This window comes from Ambystoma mexicanum, chromosome 5p (genome assembly GCF_040938575.1).
Source record: "Ambystoma mexicanum isolate Mex_15411 chromosome 5p, UKY_AmexF1_1, whole genome shotgun sequence".
Lineage (NCBI taxonomy): Eukaryota > Metazoa > Chordata > Amphibia > Caudata > Ambystomatidae > Ambystoma > Ambystoma mexicanum.
The window spans coordinates 72,087,678-72,107,916 of record NC_090930.1 but is presented as its reverse complement, the minus strand read 5'-3'; the positions used below and the strand labels follow the sequence as shown (position 1 = coordinate 72,107,916).

The following is a 20,239-nucleotide window of genomic DNA, read 5'->3' as shown; positions in this document are numbered from 1 at the left end:
TTGGAACATGTTGCACAGTTTGTTGTGAATTGCATTGTGTGTCAGAGATTTACAGCTGGGCATACACTAAGAAGAATCAGAGGAGTAATACCCTGTCCAAATGGCCCATTTCAGTATTTACATATCGACTTTGTCAATATGCTGCAGACATGTAATGGATATAGGTATCTATTAGTGGTAGTGTGTCCATTGGTGTGTCCCTTTACTCGATGGATTCAAGTTGGTCCATAATGGGCCACACATTGTCAATTAACTGTTTGAACAAATATGCCTTTTTTTTTAGCATAAAGCATATGTTTTCTTCTGCTTATCACCCACAAGCAAACAGAATATGTGAGAGACTCAACAGCCTGCTTAAAGAATGAATAGCAAGTATCAAATTAACTTTGAAAAAGGGATGGCTATATTGCCTACCCATAGTCTTGTATGCCCTTCGAAATCAGCCAGGTTCAGATCACCATCTTACATTACATGAACAAGTAACAGGGTGCCCCATCAGGACGCCCTAACACCCCCCCATCTAGAGTTAGTTTTGGAAGAAGAAAGGTAGCAAGTATGGAAGTCGAGGGAAGAGGGATCAATCCCTAGCATTTCAATCATGAAGCGAAGAAGAAATTCTGTTCAGTCATGGACATAGAGCATTGTCCTTAAGCAGACGAAACCTAGACAAAGTTGAAGAAGATAATAGTCACACTAGTTGGGGACAAGACGTGTCAGACGAGGAAAGAGAATCTACCCTCGAAGTAGGAGGAGGGAGTGTGTGCGCCCCTGAAGGGAGCCTGCAAATGGATGAAGAAGTAAGGTGGTCGGGCCTAGAACAACCCAAGGATAGGATGCCAGATCCCATAGCATATCCAGAGTGACCCTGAGGATGATCGTATAGTGAAAAGGGAGAATCGCTGCCATATGTGAGGAGGTTAAGGTTGTTACCAACAAGGAGACAGACAGGGACAATCGTCCCTGCCATGGAAAGACTAATGATGGGAGCAGACTCTGGGTTGGGGAATCACACCGTTTCCCTTATTGGAAAAAGGGGGATCAAGACCACAATATATCCTATGGCCGCAGATGGAGAAGGATAATTTAAGGTGTAAGCTCCTGAATTTGACTTTGCGCGTTGCGAAATGGATATATGAATTAGAAAAAATGACAGGAGGAAATACGTTGACCATAGGGGACATGAAAGGTCTCCTAGCAGCTATTCCTGGGGAAAGGGCTCAAGACATATGGAGGAGAGCAGGATATTCAAGTGTGACAGCACAAAACACAGCTCATGACGGAGCACTGTTTAATAATTGTGGAGCAGGCATGAGGAGGGCTCTCAGGGTACAGTACCTCGATACATCAGATATGGGTACAATTATGACAGGTAAGATGAAGGGAGATGAAGACCCTATTGCTTACATTCAGGATATTCAGGAGAAATGGAAACATGAAACTCGCGAGCCGTGGGAAAAGACAGTGGCATTATTTTACCACATTGTATGCCAGTGGTTGCCTGAGCCAGTACAGATGAAGCAACAAGTAGGGATGGAAGCAAAACCGTGGGCTGAGATACAGCTGACGATAGTACACCATTGTCAGCTATTACAAGAGAAAAATAGGAAGAAAATTGTGGAAGACAAGTTTGTTCAGAAACAATTGTCTAAATTTGCCATCGAAGGGGTGGTATTCACAAGTAGATAAGGATTGGGAATGCAGGAAGCAATGAGTGCATCGCAGGCAAATAATCATCGCCTGATGGATCAAGGTGGATATGGGTTTGTGCCACGAAGCAGAGGTATGGGCTATAGAGGAAGAGGAGATGGATTCAAAAATAATCAAGGTGGGTTTCAGAATACACAGAATGTGAATCGGAGTACCCCGGGAGGATATAACCAAGGGGGACTTGTCAGACGGGCACCCCCAGTATGGTGTACTTGTGGGATGACATATTGCACGCGTATGTGGAAGCCAAGCGAATGCACAAAATGGCCAATTTTCAAGTGGGGACAGCTTATACTCCATCATATAGCACACAAACTAGGGAAGGGTTTGCCCAAGATCACACATTTTATCAGACACAAGGGCCGCGAGTACAGCAGCTACAGCAACAAGAGTGAGTGCAAATGAATCCACCACAAGGGCAGTCGCAACAAGCCCCTATACAGACACAGCAGTATGCAAACACAGGCCAAGTGCTGACACCCAGAATAGGAGATGTCAATGTGGTAGGAGGAAATCCTTTCACCGGGACAGCGATGAGCCTGTACCCACAACAGGACAGCTCACAGGGTGATTTGATGTGTTCAGTACTATCTGTGACACCACAGCCCCAAGAGGAACCAAGGGTCGATGTGATGATAGGAGGCAAAACTTTTTCTTTTCTAGTAGACCCTGGAGCTACTCGTTCATGTAGATGAGAGGGAAAATATCCAATGTCAGGGAATGCCATGAATGCTCAAGGATTCTCTGAAGCTACGAGTCGAGTTGCTTTGACGAATGAATTACCAATCACCATAGGAGAATGTGACATGTCTGTTCCTTTGTTATATTCACGACAGACACCAGTTAACATTTTGGGAAGAGACAAAACTTAACATGACGATTTCATTCACTGATCAAGGAATAGTGTGCTCCACTCCAGGAATACACTATTTAAATGTGGGCAAATTTATACTGACATACATTCACAGGGCAAGTGGCTCTGTGAGGCGTTCCAGTAGATCCAGAGATTTTTCCATACGGATTAAGCATTTTACTGACATGGCTACCTGGCTTGGTGGGAACAATTGTGAAGATACCTGATGAGTTTTTGTTTGGACCACGAATACCTATGGACGAGGAGGGGGGACAGATTATCCCTATAGAATTAGAAACAGCCATAGTATGAAGGGAAAGGGCAATGCTCTAAGGAGTAGATGATGAGGGTAGAGCACAGAGAACAATAATAGCTCTTGAGGAAGGGTACAGATTTATTGACATAACTGATGACGACATGTTCAGGGAAGACCATACAGATGATGAAGTAGTGTTCTCTATGAGCATCACATACTGAATAAGGATAGAAAAGAGGGAACGTCCCACAGTGAATGGCGATAATGCGGCAGGGTCCAGTATTTTTTCAGGAAGACTTGGCGAAGGTGCCAAGCGTCCTTTGGACCACAGGCCCTTAAGACGTAGGTTTATTAAAGAGAATAGGGGAAGTAAAAATAAAGCTGAAGCCAGTAGAGATTTTACCTCGAGCAAAACAGTACCCCATGTCTTGAGAGGCTGATCAAGGTATATTTCAGACCATGTTATCAATGATGAAAAAAGGGATTCTGGTGCCATCGGAATCATTGTGTAATACCGTGGTGTATCCTATCAAAAAATCTGAAGGAGGGTCGTTGAGATTTATACTAGATATGAGACCAATTTAACCAGATTGCAGATGCAGAGTTTTCTCTAGTTCCTAATCCGGCGATGATACTATGCAGTATCCCGGGGGAAGCGCAAAATTTCACGGTGAGTGATTTAAAAAATGCGTTTTTCTTGATCCTGTTGCGCAAAGACCCACAAGACCTGACTTCCTTTACGTTCTGCCAAACTCGACTGAAACATACTAGGCTGCCCCACGGGTACTGTGAGTCCCCATCGATCTTTAACAGAGTCCTACAGATGGATTTAAGCAATATTGATCTTAAGAGTGCAGTGATACAATATGTCAATGACATTTTAATTTGTAGCACCACGGAAGATGAGTGCAGCCAAGATTCTATTCAGTTGATGATTATTCTATAAGACATGGTATATAAGATAGACAAGGAGAAGTTACAATACTGCCAAGAAGAGGTGTTATACATAGGGCAGCTGATTTATTTCACATTAAAGAAAGAAGGTGACACCTGAAAGAGCTGAGGCAATTATGAAAACCTCAAAGCCAAATACAGTGAAACAGATGCAACTGTTTTGGGGTTATGCAACTATGTTAGAGCCTGGGTGTTTGTTTACAGTACATACACATGACCCCTTTTGCAAGCTTTAAAGAAAGCACAAGTGGATAAAGTAAAAATAGAATGGACTGAAGAAATGGAGGAAGGGTTTCAGGAGCTAAAACAAGCAATTCATACACCTCCAGTTTTAGGAATTCCAAATTATGCTGAGGAATTTTATTTGTTTTTGCTCCCAAATGGGACAGTCATGACAGCAGTGCTCACGAAGAGAACTACATTGGCATTGGGGTACAAGCCTTTAGCGTATTACATTGGGATTTTAGATCCAGTTATTAGAGAACAAGTTCCTTGCGAACAATCTTTGGCTGCTGCTGCATTCGCAATTGAGAAGTCTACATGTATTGTTATGGGCTGCTCCATGACTCTCTTTGTGGAGCATGCTCTATTTGCCATTTTAGAGAAACCCAAAGGCACATTGACATCCCTTCAGCTTGTGAGGTAATGATTTCTAATTCAATGATTCAGATTGTAAGATGTAAAATAGTGAATCCTGCCATGTTTATAGCGGAGCCAATAGAAAAAGGCGATCATGTGCATGACTGTGCTAATTATATTGAATTTTATTATGATATACCCCGTGTGAAGGAAAATGCTTTGGCGGGAGGGTAAATTCTCTTTATTGATGATTCTTCAAAAATTATCACTCTAGTCAGGAAAAGCATTCAGGCGCTGCAATAGTAAGACACTGATTAAATAGAGAATTTGAAGTTGTAGCAAGTGCAAGGCTACCGTCTCACTTTTCAGCGCAAGCAACAGAATTAGAGTAACTTATTGACGCGCTTGAAAAACACAAAGGGCAGGAAGTGTCAGTGTACAGTGAGTCCACCTACGTGACGACAACCATACATGCAGGATTAGCACATTGGAAAAGCAGAGGCTACATCTGTGCGGACGGCACTCCAGCGCATCACACATCCTTATTGGGCAGGCTTACTAAGGCACTACAACTCCCAGTGGCCATAGCGGTCGTTAAATGCGTAGCGCATACTAAGCAAACAGATTTTTATCTCTTGCGGGAATGAAGCCACAGATGAAGAAGCCAAAAGGGTTGCATATTCCCCAGATATTTTGAGTTTTGATACTGGGAGTATTAAAGAAAAAGTAGTTACAACCATGTTCAAGAAGGGTTTAACAAATTGTCAATAACCCAACTAATGGAGATTCAAGGGAGTGCACCACAGGAAGAGCAGGGATTGTGGAAACAAAGGGGGTGTTCTTTATCCCCCACAGAAGCATTGTGGGGACAAGACAGCACTGGAAAGCCGAAGATGCCAGTAGCATTATGAAAGGTCATTCTTGAACAGCTGCATTACCCTGCGCATGTAACTAGGGTCTTGCTGCTACAATTGTGGAAGACTGATTCATTCTGAATTTGTTGGAGCACGTTGCATTATTTATGATAAACTGCATCATGTGTCAACATTTTACTGCTGGGCACACACTGATAACAATTAAAGGGGTAATACCTTGACCGAATGGTCGGTTTCAAAATTTACATATCGACTATGTTGATATGCTGCAGGTGTGTAATGGATATAAGTATCTATTTGTGGTGGTGTGTCCCTTTTCCAGGTGGATCGAGGCAGGTCCATGTACACACCCTGATGCACAAAATCTTCCTGAGATGGGGTGCATGTGAAGTGCTGAGATCTGACAATGAGCCACATTTTGTTAATGAGCTATTTGAACAAATAGGGCTTCTATTGAATATTAAACATATTTTTTTGTGCTTATCACCCGCAAGTGAATGGAATATGTGAGAGACTGAACTGCCTCCTTAAAGAAAGGATTGCTAATATTAAATTGACTTTGAAGAAGGAATGGCTATATTGCCTACCCCTTGCTTTATATGCCCTTCGGAATAGGCCAGGATCATACCATCACCTCACCCCTCATGAACTAGTGACAGGGCGGCATCTGAGAACACCCCTTACACCTCCATCTAGGAGTAGAAGTGATGCCCAGAGTGTAGCTAAAACTTTAGGTGATGGATTGCATGACTATTTGACATGTATAACCTCTAGCATCTCTCTCATTTCATATCAAGTCAAGCGTAAGGGGGGGTTGGTCTCAGAACACAGAAGAAAATTCAACAACCCACCCAAGTCAATTATTATCGGCACCTAAGTTATATGTTGAAGACCTAGATCTCATAAAAAACTTTACTAGAAAGTGGCATGAGCCACGTTTCAATGGTCCCTTTTGCGTTGAGAATATAACCTCTTCAGCTGTAAAGGTCCAAGGAAGACGAGCTTGGCTTCACTTAGGGGATGTAAAAGCCTATAAAGGTGAGAGCCACCCTCTCACCGTTGCTGAGTCAGAAGCAAGGCAAGAAGAATTTCAGCGTGTGCAGACTCAATGGATGATGAAGGACGATAAAGCAACCAGCAGATAGTACAGATTTTGTATTGAACTGAGATTCAGTGGAGACACCTTGTAGATATTTTAGCAGGAGTGCAAAGACTTGCAGAGAATTTCAGGAATTTTGAAAATGAACTTTAGAAATACACACTGAAGTGTGAGTGTCATGCCTAAACGTCAGTTCTTAATCAGAAATTGGAAACAAGATCAGTATCCAGATTCATTTTGTGGTGAATACCTGTTCTAAGCAGCTAACCATATGGTTCTTACCGACAGTGATGTTCATCGACTTGTGCTTGCTGTGTTTGTGTTTATACCTCAAGATTATCCTTCTCTTGTCAGAAGAGATGTTGATATTCACACGTTTTACAGGATGCTAAAAATAGATATGTGATGATTGTATTAAAGATGGGAAACGTAGACTCTGTTAAAGTTCTAGAGAATGAACAGGATGGTGCAGAAAATGGATGCCTATGTTTTTGTGCATAATATATGCCTGTACGATTACTCTTTTTCTTTGTGTTCCTCATTTTTCACAGCCTCTATCATGTTAGTACTTACACTGAGGAGGAGGTCCCTATGGTTCTTCCTACTATGGGAACGTCTTTTGATATACTTCATGAATGATACAAGGATTCTAAAAGACACAGGAGTGATGCAGAGGAAGATAATGAGGAGAGAAATACCTATCTAGATAATGCAGCACGCTTGGGTAATACCATGTGGTACCAGCACATAAGGGAAGAAGGGGAAAAAAACATCTAATGAGAGCTGCTATGTCTGCGCTCCCATCCCCTATGCCATGAATACAGTGCAAACTTTAATCTCCAGAGAAGTCCCAGAAGATGATGCCAGGTGCCTCAATCATCTTGCAGCATTTTCAGGGAAGAATTTCAGGGAAATTGGGCCACTCTACGATGGAGATGGAATTGGTTGTTTCCATTCCAGGATGATTATATAAAGACTACAGAGATGGAAAGGGAACCTGGATGGGAGAGAAAGATTCTTGTGTATCCTGCAGCAGGACAGGAAGATGTAGTAATTGAAGACATAAAGAGAATGGATTTCCCTGATGTGACAGAAACAGCTGGATTTCCTGGATGTTGGGAACAAACTCAAGTCTTAGTCTATGGATGAGTGAAGTCCAGGAAGGGATGGGAAGGAGGACTGATGTCCTGTGCAGCTTAACTACTGAAGACAGAATATGTACAAGAGGTGCAGAGAGTGAACTATTGATGTTTGAAGTCATGGTCTAAGCATGCCAAACTGCTAACCATGGGTAGAAGATGAATCAGGGCAGTTGTGATCCCATTGGCGAATGCAACATTGTGTTTCTGAAGACATGAAAAAAAGCATGTGGGAGACAACAAAGGCTGCAAAATTACAGTTGATGTTTCCAGGATGGGAGCAGGGACAGCCATCGTGATGGATTGATATTGGGCTTGTTGGCCTAGGGCCTACATGAAGTTGCCCAAGGATTGGGGAGGAACGTGCTCCTTGGTGCTCATCCATGTTCCAGCATTAGTGATTCCTCAGAGTGTCCTGAACATTGGAGAATTTCCAAAACCAGATGCCCATTGGAGAAAAAGAAGATCACTTGAATTTCTCAATCGAACCAGAAGAGAGAATTACTTCTCAGCCAATTCAATAGAAGCATATGACTCCATTCTTTATGAACACAGGTTGTTCAGCAAAGACTGCTTCAATACTTACGACTATATTCATGCCTGGGATCCAGACGATGGCCAATGCCAAATGGTTGCAGATTACGAGATGGGAGCTCCTGCAGACGATCAACACCACTATAAAGGGATTAAATGCTATCGAAGAAGAGTTGAGGGCCATCCGACTAATGACCATGCAGAACAGATATGTCCTTGACATGATAACAGCGATGGAAGGAGGAGTTTGCGCCAGAATGGGACCATCATGTTGCACATTCATACCTTCTCACGATGATGACAATGGGACCTTAACAGAGGCCATAACATTGTTAACGTACCTGCATAATAAGATGGAAGACGAGACAGAGGACATTATGGATGACAGTTGGTTTGCTTCCATATTCTCATGGATTCCGCAGTGGATGGCAAACATCTCCAACTTTATTGGAGCAATATTGGTGATGGTGATGTGTGGATTCTGTGTAATCAGGATAGTGATCGCCCAATGCAAGAAGATGGCAAAGAAAGCAGTAGGAATAAAGATCATGATCGATGTCGAATCTGGCTTTGGACCACAGGAATTGACAGATGAAGGTGTCAGAAAATACATAGAGGCCAGCATTGTAGCACCTGAAAGAACAAAGTTCCTGTGTCGAAAGAATCATAAGAATTATGTGGGACGATGGGTCCATTGTAATCCGAATGGACAGTGCAACTACATGACCTGGAGTGTAGATGAGCATGTCAAATCAGCCGGCACCCTGAGGGGGGTGATGAAGATCTGGACTCCAAAGAAGCATTTTTTCAAGCGAAAATACCAAGATGTAGAAACAATTGAAGAGGTGGTCGATGACTCGACCAGAGGGGGGGAATGTAGAGGAGCAGGTACATGTCTCTGCAGGAAATCCCGACCCCATACCTCCTATATGTTGGAAGCCTGAGATTGTGACATGCTTGACACCAGCATTTGTGACCATACCACGGCGAGTGTTTGAGAAAGGTATCCTCTGAGAAAACCCTATCAAATGTATCCCCGAAGAGATGACAATCTGAGGGCACAACTTGCTGAAGGAATATGAAAAAGAGTGAAAGAGAAGCCAGTGATGTCACAAAAGACGAGCGTGACGCCCTGAGAATACTGGCTGAAGAGAATGCATGGATCTTACAGAAACCGATGACGAAGTTGAGAATCAAGTAAACTTTCATATGCAAAAAGAAGATTGCACATGTGCAAAGCCACTGCAGAAAATGCAAGCCGTTCAATAACTGTACAGATGCTGTAACGCATGTAGATTAAGTAATCTTAGAAGCTCGCTATATGCAGTGAATAGACTACAGGCGAAGCCACCATTGTAAGAACCTGGACATCGGTGTCATGAATTTAGTAAGCCAGGACCCATGGATAGAAAAGGTGAGAACAGTGTTTCAGCAAGAAGAAGCTGAGATCGTGGCAACGAATGGCGAGGCTGAACGTGTGAAGCGGAATCATCCTTTGTTAAGGTGCAAAGAAAGAACACCAAGCAAGCCAAGTTTTATTCATTTAAGACATTTAAATGCTGCAAAATGGTCCAAATCGTGGTCTCTTGTCATGCGAACCAAGTATGGAAATAGAGTTGAGCGTGGAGTCCTACAACAGCGATAGTGAGGGCTCACACTTCCATATATTGTCGGAGACAAGAATATTTTGCCAGGCCAAGTTCAAAGACAATCTGCATGACGGAAGGAATGGGTGATGAGAGATGTTGAGCTAATTGGGTGGGGATGTAAAATCAAGTCCACCTCATGGCACCTGGGTAGGAGCTTACATGCTGCTAAGTGAATCGAATGTTCCAGACACGGCACAAGTGTGCCAACCAATGATAGAGGGCAATATAACGAAGGGCCTTATAGTTTGAGAGCCAATGATATGCCGTGTACTTAATAGTGTTGAAGATGACATGTTTTATAGGTAGGCATAAGGTGTCCACCTGACAGTAGATTGCCAATCACAATCCCAGCCCTTATAGAAAGTATACTTAGATGTTCCCCTTAAGCGTGTCACAATCCCTCATACGTATTTCTTATTTGCCATGTAATATGACATCACCTCTGACATATTTTTTTGCATATAAGGATGCTTTTATGAGAAATGCACTGAGCGCTCGAATTAACTTTCGTTGATGTCCGTTGTAACTCTGTTTTAGATAATTGTTAATAAAACAGCACCTTTGCCATCTTCCTGAGTTGGTTCGATTATTTGAGTTATTCTGCATCCCCATCCATTGCATGCACGATACCGAAAGGGCGATATGCTCAATGGCAAAACCTAACTGAGAAGCAAGCTGCCTTACTAATGGTTGCGGCCTATGCCTGAGGTTAAGAACCTCAACAATACCTACGGAATGACTGTAAAGGATGAAAACATGGCAGAAGACCATGCACTGTCTATGAGGACTCATGATCTCCTTTGTCATACACAAATTCAATAAGTGGATTGAAATCTCCAAGTGATTTATGCCAGTATCCAACGTCATCCACAGAGGAAGCAAGGCATCCAATTGCAACGAGTATCCCTTCAAACGTATAAGTGTCTCACATAAAGAGTCTTGGTACATGGCCAGGGGTGGAGCGGGTAGGGAAAGCGGCCTGGAAGAGATGATAATGGGTCTTGGACTTCGAAGGTTCTGAAGGTTGAGCATTTACAAAAGGCTCTTCACAGAACTCAGCAAGGAAGCTTCCAACATAGGCCACGAGGCATCGCCCAGTGTAAGTCTCTCTGGACAGCCTTGGTGTCTATGAAGGCAGCTCCATAACTGACCTGCTAGGGGTGCTGATAGCAGCGAGATCTTTGATGGGCTATCTACATATTTGATGTTCATACTATCTTCACTCCAACATATGCCATAACACCCTAAATCCTTTCATTTAAAGGTGTGTGATCAAAGGTGGGATTGATCAATAGGGGAGTACTGCAGGCCTCAGTGTCCAATAAAATGAGTGTGAATAGGGGCACCATTTAACAATTACACCATACACACGTGAGCCAGACATCAGCCTTTCAGGAATGCAAGTCAGACTAGCAAGGCTGACTAAGCAATGGAAGCCAAGCGTGTGAGCGCTTTACTACAGGCTCTGTAAGTGCTGCTACCTCTGGTCTGCTTATGCAGAGTTATTTTTGCCTGCTGATGCCTTATAGGTCAGTGTTCTGTGCGTTCAAGGGGGGGGCGAGGGGGAGGAATTCTCAGGACTGGGGTGGTATTCCGCTAATATCATCTTCTCATAGTCTATTTGTCTTTTTCCTTCTCTGTGCCTTCAGGTCTGTGTCCTGTGAACCGAAGCTCCATTGAGTTCCTGTTGTCCCAGAATGGCACTGGGAATGCTGTAGCAATCGTCGTCGGGGGGGCTGCTGAGTCCCTGTCCTGCCGCCCAGGCATGACTACCCTGATACTCAAGGAACGCAAGGGCTTCGTGAAGATGGCGCTGAAGCACGGGTTGGTGATATGTCAGCTACTGTGCCCCAAGTTTCCCCTCCACTCCTCCTGGTCTTATCTGTGCCCTGTGCCATAGCTGCTGGTTCTCTTCTTTTGCCATCAATGGTAGCTGGACCTCTGCCTTGAGTTCCATCTCCAGTAGGCCCTTTCGTTATTGACCGTAGGACTCTCCTTAGCGGCCATCCTTCTGTACCTCTTTTTCCATAATTGCATAGGTTGCAATAACAGCTGAAGCCTTCACTCTTTGTCTCAGTTGCCGAGTCCTTCTGCTTCATCTGTCGATCAAAACTCACCTCTTCCGGAGTTCCAACATTCGTTGCTCATTTGCCTTCGCTTACACCTTATCTCACTCCTTGCCCGTCCAACAAGTTGAGCTCACCCTTGGTTTAAGCTTACAATACTACCAAACATTCTGTCTAGACAAGCTAACGTGGGCTGTCTCCCATCAAAGCTGCTGGTCCTAACTGTCTCTCTTTGCCCAAACTGATAGCTTTGACTGCCTGTGTGCCCTAGCTATGATTCTTTGCCGACTGTCTGTTCAAGCTGCCCACCTTGTCTGTCTTGCTATCTATCTGCTTCAGCTAACCAACCATCAACTTCTCTTCCTTACCTTAGCTGCCTCTCTGCCTAAACAGCAGCTGGTTCTATTCGTCTCTATGCCCTTGAACTCTAGCTGCCACCCTCTCCAGCTGCCAAGGAACGCTGTATCTTCCATATAGGTTGTCCAACTCCGGGTCTCAGGGGCTGAAATCCCGATGGGTTTTCAGGATATCCCTCATTAATATTCATGAGCAAAAATGTGCATACATTTAGAATCATTGTATGCAAATGTATCTCATAAATATTAATGAAGGATATCCTGAAAACCCGGCATGGATTGGCCCTCAAGACTTGGAGTTAGACAACCCTGATTGTAGAAGAAAAGCTTAGCCGACTCTCTGGATTCATTATCCTCTAACCTTCCTCAGACATGAATAATTCCCAAGCTTCCCCAAAGCTGCTGCCTGACCCTTTTTTAAAAGGCTGAGAATTGGTCCTTCTAACCCTACTTGTCCCGGGAAGGTGCAGTCAACGATTGTTACGATTGGGAGATTGAGGGGCTCTTCTTGCGTGCCCGATATCCTACCTCCTGTGCAGTCGTTGGAGGACCTGCTCTAACCGTGCATGATTTATTAGTTTTGTAACCATTTCCTTGATGTAGATGTCAACACTTGCCCTGCTTCCAGCCTCTTCTTCCTTGCTGCTACCATGATGTTGAGTAGTTGCCCCAGAGCACTTAAGTGGAAGAACAATATACTGGAGGACTGGCATTTTGGGAAGTTGTGAGGTTTGACATGTAGACTGGTGCCGCTGAAATGTCTAGAATCTAAGGTCTGAGTCTCTCTACACCCTAGATACCAAAATGCCCCTTGACCTTCGCACAGACTAAGTCATAGAGAACTGACATTCCACATGATCCATTTCCTTGGCAACCTACTGCCCTATGTATTTAGAAAGGTCTTGTCTTTTGAGCCACATACTCACTGGGGCTATTTCAACAACTGGTGCATTGCGGAATCTCAGTAACATGAAAACAAATTGGGAAGGTTCTTTCCTCTTAATTCAGCATTAACTCTTCTAATATTGCTAAGTCAGAGTTGTGGTGCTGTGGGAGGTTGCTGGTAAACCCCTCAACTCACAAATACGATGTTTCATCAATCCTTTGACCACACAATGGCATATGGGCAAGTCAAGGCAGCGGCACCTCCACTGCAAGAGCTCTCTTCGGGCATGCGATTGATGTGAGTGTGTGTAACTGGAATTATTGCAGTGATTAACCCTATAAGCCTATGAGGTTAGTTTGCAGCTCTACATGCCCTGGTTATAATTGTGTCTCACGAATGCACAACAGGTTGTTATTTTTTCAGCGACCCATATTGCTCACTTCTGCATCCTTTTCTTTTTGCTCTATATCCTTGATCACTTGATTCATGTATTAGGGTTGACTGCATTGCCCTCCTCTTTTTCCTAAATCCATGAAGGATTGGACAACATAGTTAATGAACTTCCCCAAGGAGATAGTGCAGATGTAGAGGAGCAGCCAACTGGCTCTTCAGGAAGTTCCGCCCCCCCCTACTACCTGCATGCAGGAACCCTGAAATAGTGCAATGTTTGACACCAGCAGTTGTGACTATTCCACGTCGAGTCTTCGAGAAAAGCTATCCAATAAGAAAACCCTATCAGATGTATACCGAAGAGATGACAATCTCTTGGAGGAGATCCCCGAAGGAATATGAAAATGCGAGAAAGAGAAGTTGGTGACGTCACAATAAATGAGCATGACGCACATAGAAGATAGACTGAAGAAGAGAATGTATGGATCTTATAGAAATGGATGACGAAATAAAGAATGGAGTAAACTTTGATGTGCGAAGAGCACTGCAGAAAATGCAAGCCGTTCGATAACTGTACAGATGCAGCAACGCAAGTAGATCAAGTAATCTTAGAAACTGGCTATACGTAGTGAATAGACTGCAGGTGGAGCCGCCATTATATAGAAGCTGGACAGTATCCAGTGTTTCTGTCGAATACAGAGCCTTGAATGCAAAAGCATCGAAAAAAAGAATTTTTTTAAAGGTAAAGGTTTTATTTTAATGGATCTTAAGGGGTAAAAAAAATACAGGGGTGGGCGGACCCCCGTTAACATTTTATTTTTTTTTAAATATATTTTTTTCAATGCTTTTGCATTCAATGCTATCACTATAAACCAAGCTGGACATCAGTGTCACAACTTTAGTAAGTTCAATGCATGAAGAGAAGGGCTGAAGGCTGTGTCACAGCAAAGAATTAGCCGGGAACATGGAAGGATTGAGAAGGGCTGTCTGACCTGTTGTCAAGACAGAAGGCAGCCAAGACTGGTTATCTATTCATGAGGGCAGAGAACCCGAGAAGCTGAATCATTTCTTCTTAAGGTGCAAAGAAAGAACATCATGAGTGCCAAGTTTTATTAATTTAAGACAGTTAAATGCTGCAAAATGGGCTGAATTGTGGTCTCATGTCATGTGAGCCAAGGAGGGAAATGGAGTTTGGCACGCAGTTCCAGAACTATCATAAGCGTGTGCTCACACTCCTTTATATTCCCAGAGGAGAGAATAGATTTCAAGGCCAAGTTCAAAGACAATCTTCATGGCAGAAGGCATGGGTGATGAGAGATGATGGGCTAATTGGGTGGGGAGGTAAAGTCAAGTCCACCTCCTGGCACCGGGGTCTGAGCTCACATGCTGCTAAGTGACCTGAATGTTCCAGAAGGGCACAAGCGTGCTAACCAATTGTAGAGGGGCATATAATAAAGGGCCTTACAGTTTGAGAGCCAGTGATGTGCTGTGTTTCTAATAACTTTTGAAGATTACCTGCACTAGGGGTGGGCAGGAGTTGTCTACCTGACTGTAGAGACCCAATCACAACCCAACCCCTTATAGAAAGTATGCTTAGATGTTCCCCTTGAGCCAACCACAACCCCTGTTGGTTTCTCTTATTTGCAACGTAGTATGATGTCACGTATGATGAGTTTTTACTATAAAAGTGTTGTTTTTTATGAAATGCTTTGAGAGAACACTGTTCGATGTTCGTTGATGTCCGTTGTAACTCCCTGTTTTAGACAATTGATAATAAAACAGTACATAAACTTTGCCATCTTCCGTAGTTAGTTTGATTATTTGGTGTAAAGAGTTACTCTGCATCCCATCTACTGCATGATGTGCTATTCATTAGGGCCCTTAGTTCACAGTCAATGAACATTCTCCAAGGAGATAGCACAGTAAATGAACATCCCTAGGCAGCACTGTCAAGGGACACTCTCAAAGGAGTTAGCACAGTCAAGGAACACTCTTAAAGGAGAGAGCACAATCAATAAACATCACCAAGGAGATAGCACAGCCAAAGAACACTCTCAAAGGGGAGAGCACAGTCAATGAACATTCTCAAAGGGGAGAGCACAGTCAATGAATATCGCCAAGGAGATCACATCTGGTTGTCATCCTAACTGGCTTGCTCCTCAGATATGCCATGGTGTGTCCTGGACTATGTCATGGCATGTCATGGAGTTTGTGATGGCATGCATTGGTGTGTGTCCTGTTTTATGTTATGACATGTCCCGGGGTATATTGTCATGAAGTATGTCATGGCATGTCCTACGGTATATCATGGTGCATCTTGGGATATGTCATGGGATGTTTTGGTTTATGGCTTGGGGTATGTCCTGAAGAAAGCCATAGGGTATTTGCTGGCATGTCCTGCTGTATGTCATGAGATGTCCTGGGGTATACCTTGGTTGTGCCATGCTGTGTTGTGTGTTATGTCCTCAGGTATGGTGTTAGAGTATTTCATAGAGCATTCCCTGGGGTATTTAAGGAGCTAGGTCAGGGATTATGTCATGGGGTATGTCATGGGTTGGCCTGTGGTATGTGATGATATGTCCTGCGGTTTTTCATAGTATGTCATGGTTATGTCATGGTATGTTGTGCGGTATATCCTTGGATGTGGTACTGGAGTATATCATGGGGTATGTGATGACATTTCCTGGGGTACATTGTGTTATGTCCTTGGACATATTCTGGGACATGACATCATCTGTTAAGTAGATCTTACAAGACCTGATCAAGATATTGATGCCTGACTATCGCATCAACGACACCTTAAGGGTAAGGTACTGGTTTGAATGAATTCAAAGTGCTGATCCCTAAATTGAACAAAGACTGAGATACTGTTTGTTCTAACTGAGTTGTCTTATCTTATCAGTCAGTGTCATGACCTGCATCATTTGACTCTTTGTCAAGGCCTAAGAACCAGAAAGGAGAAATGACCAACATCACTGCATGCTTCCCGCCACTGTTCATACCGCGGGCAAATGCCATCTTTTTATCATTTAGAGAGAAGTTGGATATTGTTCTGGGGACCTATTAAGATATCTGAGCAAGTTCAAAACCTTACTGGCCATAATCCAGCAGTCTGACAGCAGCGTATTTGTGTTTACCAGAATCCTATTACCTTCCAGATTGCTACCCTGATTATTAGACTGGAAGGCCCACTCGCTCAGGACCAAAGTACAAGGTCGATCCATGCAACTCACACGACATGCTAACTAACAGGAAGTTGATCTCTAAATTCAAACCTTTTCCATTCTGACTTATGGTTATTTGCCTGTGCATTTTATTTCCAGCTCAGGAGCAGGCTCCGGGATGGAAACCAGGAAACCTAAAAGAGGAGGGTTGAGGGGGTATTTAGATGGGATCATACACACAATGGCCACTCGCATTCAGTTTTGGTAACCCGCATTTTAATGTAAACATGACATCCCACCTCTGCCCTCCAATGTTTTTTGAGTGGGAAGAATCACCCATTACAGATATAGGTTTCCAAAGCTTTGTGCATTAGCCATTTTCTTCCTAGCACCGCAGAAATGTTGTTTATGAATCCTGGTGTGGCTGCAGTATCGACTTGGGGATGTTCATTGACTATCCCATAAACCACCACAACGCTTCAACTTCACTAGAATCTCAATTCTGGAGGTGGAAAACATTATCCTCTCCCTCAAACCCTTTAACTGCTAGGGAGATAAATGTCCTGCTCAAATCATCAAAGATGCTGCAAGAGACTTAGCACCCTTCATAACTAAGCTAAGTAATGCCTCATTCTCTACCGGCACCATCCCTAACAACTTAAAGGAGTCCTGGGTACTCCCCCTCCTTAAAAAACAGACACTAGATCCCACCATTCCCACAAGCTACAGGCCCATCACAACAGTACCTTTTTTACTTAAAATTTTAGACAGAGTGGCCTATCTCCAGATACATGTGTATCTGGAGCTCAACCACCACCTCGGAACACGGAAATCAGCTTTTAGGCCCCAACATGGCACCGAACTGCGCTAATTGATCTTAAGGCCCAAATAGACAAATTTAGAGACATGGGGAAATCAGCCTTACTACCTCTTCTAGCCCTCTCGGCAGCGTTTGATTTGGTGGACCACAAGGTCCTATGCAATCACCTGGACTCAGCAGCTAACTTCTCTCAGGTGGCCATAATCTGGATCCAAACCTTCTTGAGAAACAGGACTATGAGGGTCTTCTCGCTATCAGCAGCAGTAGACCCTATCCCAATTACATGTGGAGTTCCACAGGGTTCCTGTGTCTCACCCACATTCTACAACATATTTACTAAGCCCCTTTTCGATGATCTGGACAGTCTTGGCATCACCTACACTAACTATGCAGATGATACCCAGATTCTCCTACCACTTACTGGGGATAATGACAAGGATTTGGCCTTGGTAAATAAAATCATCCAGGCATGGATGTCTACCCATGGTCTATGGCTGAATGATGCAAAACTGAACTCATCATTCAGGGAACCACTATCAATCTCAATAAACCTGGTAACAAATACACTTCTTTCAACATTGGTGGCCACACCATCAAAGTTGCAAAAGAGGTTAAAACCTACGCCACCCTTACCTTTGCTAAACAAGTTAACTCTATGGCCTGTGCATATACATGCAAGCTGATTAGAGCAGGTAAACCATTCCTATCCAAAAAGAGCTGCACCACCCTGGCTAGGGCCTTGGTTCTGTCAAAATTGGACTATTGCAACTCCCTATACTTAGGAGCCAATAAGTACATTACTGACAAAATCCAAATTCCCCAAAACAATGCCCTTACAGCGGCACTAGCCATAGCCAGAAAAAAAGCACATTTCTGAGACAAGAAGACAGAACAACTGGATCTCTACCAGAGACAAAATTCTGCTCAAAACTGCCTCACTTACACACAAGTGCCTTAACAATGTTGCACCTCACTATCTCATGAACAGAATCAACAGAAAAGTCTCCAGTCAGCCCAGTAGGACTGCAAACACTAATTGTCTAGTAGTACCTAGGTTCAAACTAACTACAGTTGGGAGGAGCCGTTTCCCAGTCAAAGCTGCTCAAACTTGGAACTCCCTCCCCATTGCCTGAGGGCTGACCATACCTATTCAGAATTTAGATACACCATCATTAACTGGCTTAGGAAAAACGATCAATAACGCACTTAGCCACTATCGTAATGTCCTCATCCAGTACTGTAAATTGCTACTACTAAGCCTAGTTGAAGCCGAACATCAACTTTGTACATTGTGTAATGTTGTAGTGATTATCCAAAGTGTATATTATATTGTACTTTATGTAACGATGAATTGATTATTCTGACTGCATGTATATAACTCTCAAATAGCTGACTACTGATGTTACCCTTTCTTCTATGCCTGTCTTTCCCTCTGTGTGTAACATTAAGCTGAAAGTATTCATGTATCCTCTGTTACCTGATACCCCAGGGCCTGGCACACATTACAAATAAAATAAACAAACAAACCAACCTTAGGGATGTGTCTTGACTCTGCTAGCTCCTTGGGGGATGTTAATTGACTGTTCTATCTCCTTGGGGGTGTTCCTTTACTGTACTATCTCATTGGGGGATGTTCATTGGCTGCGCTATCTCTTTTGAGAGAGTTCCTGGACAGTGCTATATACTTGGGGATGTTCATTGACAGTGCTCTCTCCTTGGGGTGTTCCTTGACTGTGCTATCTCATTGGGAATGTTCATTGACGTATTATCTCCTTGAAGAGTGTTCATTGACTGTGCTATGTCCTTCGGAAGTGTCCCTTGTCTCTGCTATCTCCTTGAAGAGTTTTCATTGACTGTGCTATTTCCTTTGAGAGTTTCCCCTGACTGTGCTATCTCCTTTGAGAGTGTCCCTTGACTGTGCTATCAGCTTGCAGATGTTCATACACTGTGCTATCTCCTTGGGGGTGTTCATTGGCTGTGATATCTCCTTGGAGAGTATTCATTGACTGTGATATCTTTTTTGAGAGTGTTCCTTGATTGTTCTAGCTCCTAGGGATGTTTATTGACTTTCCTATCTTCTTTGAGATTGTTCCTTGACTGTGCGATCTCCTTGGTGATGTTCATTGACTGTGCTATCTCCTCTGAGAGTGTTCCTTGACTGTGCTATCTCCTGGGTGATGTTCATTGACTGTGCTCTCTTCTTTGTGAGTGTTCACTGACTGTGCTATCTCCTTGTTGGAAGATCATTAACTGTGCTATCTCATTGGGTGTTCCTTGACTGTGCAATTTCCTTGGGGATGTTTATTGACTGTGCTATCTCCTTTGAGAGTGTTCATTGGCTGTGCTATCTTCTTTGAGATTGTTCCTTGACTGTGCTATCTCCCTGGGGATGTTCCATGACTGTGCTATCTCCTTGTTGGAAGTTCATTAACTGTGCTATCTCGTTGGGTGTTCCTTGACTGTGCAATCTCCTTGGGGATGTTTATTGACTGTGCTATCTCCTTGGAGAGCATTTATTGGCTGTGCTATCTCCTTGAAGACTGTTCCTTGATATTGCTATTTCCTTGGGGATGTTCATTGACTGTGCTACCTCCTTGGAGAATGTTCAGTGACTATTCTATCCCCTTCGGGGATGTTAATTAACTGCTATCTCATTGCGGATGTTCATTAATTGTGCTGTCTCCTAGGGGTTGTTCATTGACTATGCTACCTCTTTTGAGTGTGTTCCCTGACTCTGCTATCTTATTGCGGGATGGTCCTTAGCTACACTATCTCCTTGGGGGCGTTCCTTGACTGTGCTATCTCCATAAGGATGTTAATTGATTGTGCTCTCCCCTTTGAGAGTGTTCTTTGACGGTGCTATCTCCTTGGGGTTGTTCATTGACTGTGCTCTCCCCTTTGAGAATGTTCAT

The 20,239-nt window shown here is 43.5% G+C and overlaps 1 protein-coding gene across 1 annotated transcript in view; it reads left to right on the top strand.

Annotated features, from left to right (window-relative positions):
- The window catches only part of LOC138481621 (diacylglycerol O-acyltransferase 2-like), a 262,094-nt gene that overhangs the window by 202,522 nt on the left and 39,333 nt on the right, over positions 1 to 20,239 (top strand). The window contains exon 6 of the mRNA XM_069613810.1: positions 11,295 to 11,469. Coding sequence (XP_069469911.1) covers positions 11,295 to 11,469 — 175 coding nt within the window. The remainder of the gene's footprint in view (positions 1 to 11,294; positions 11,470 to 20,239) is intronic.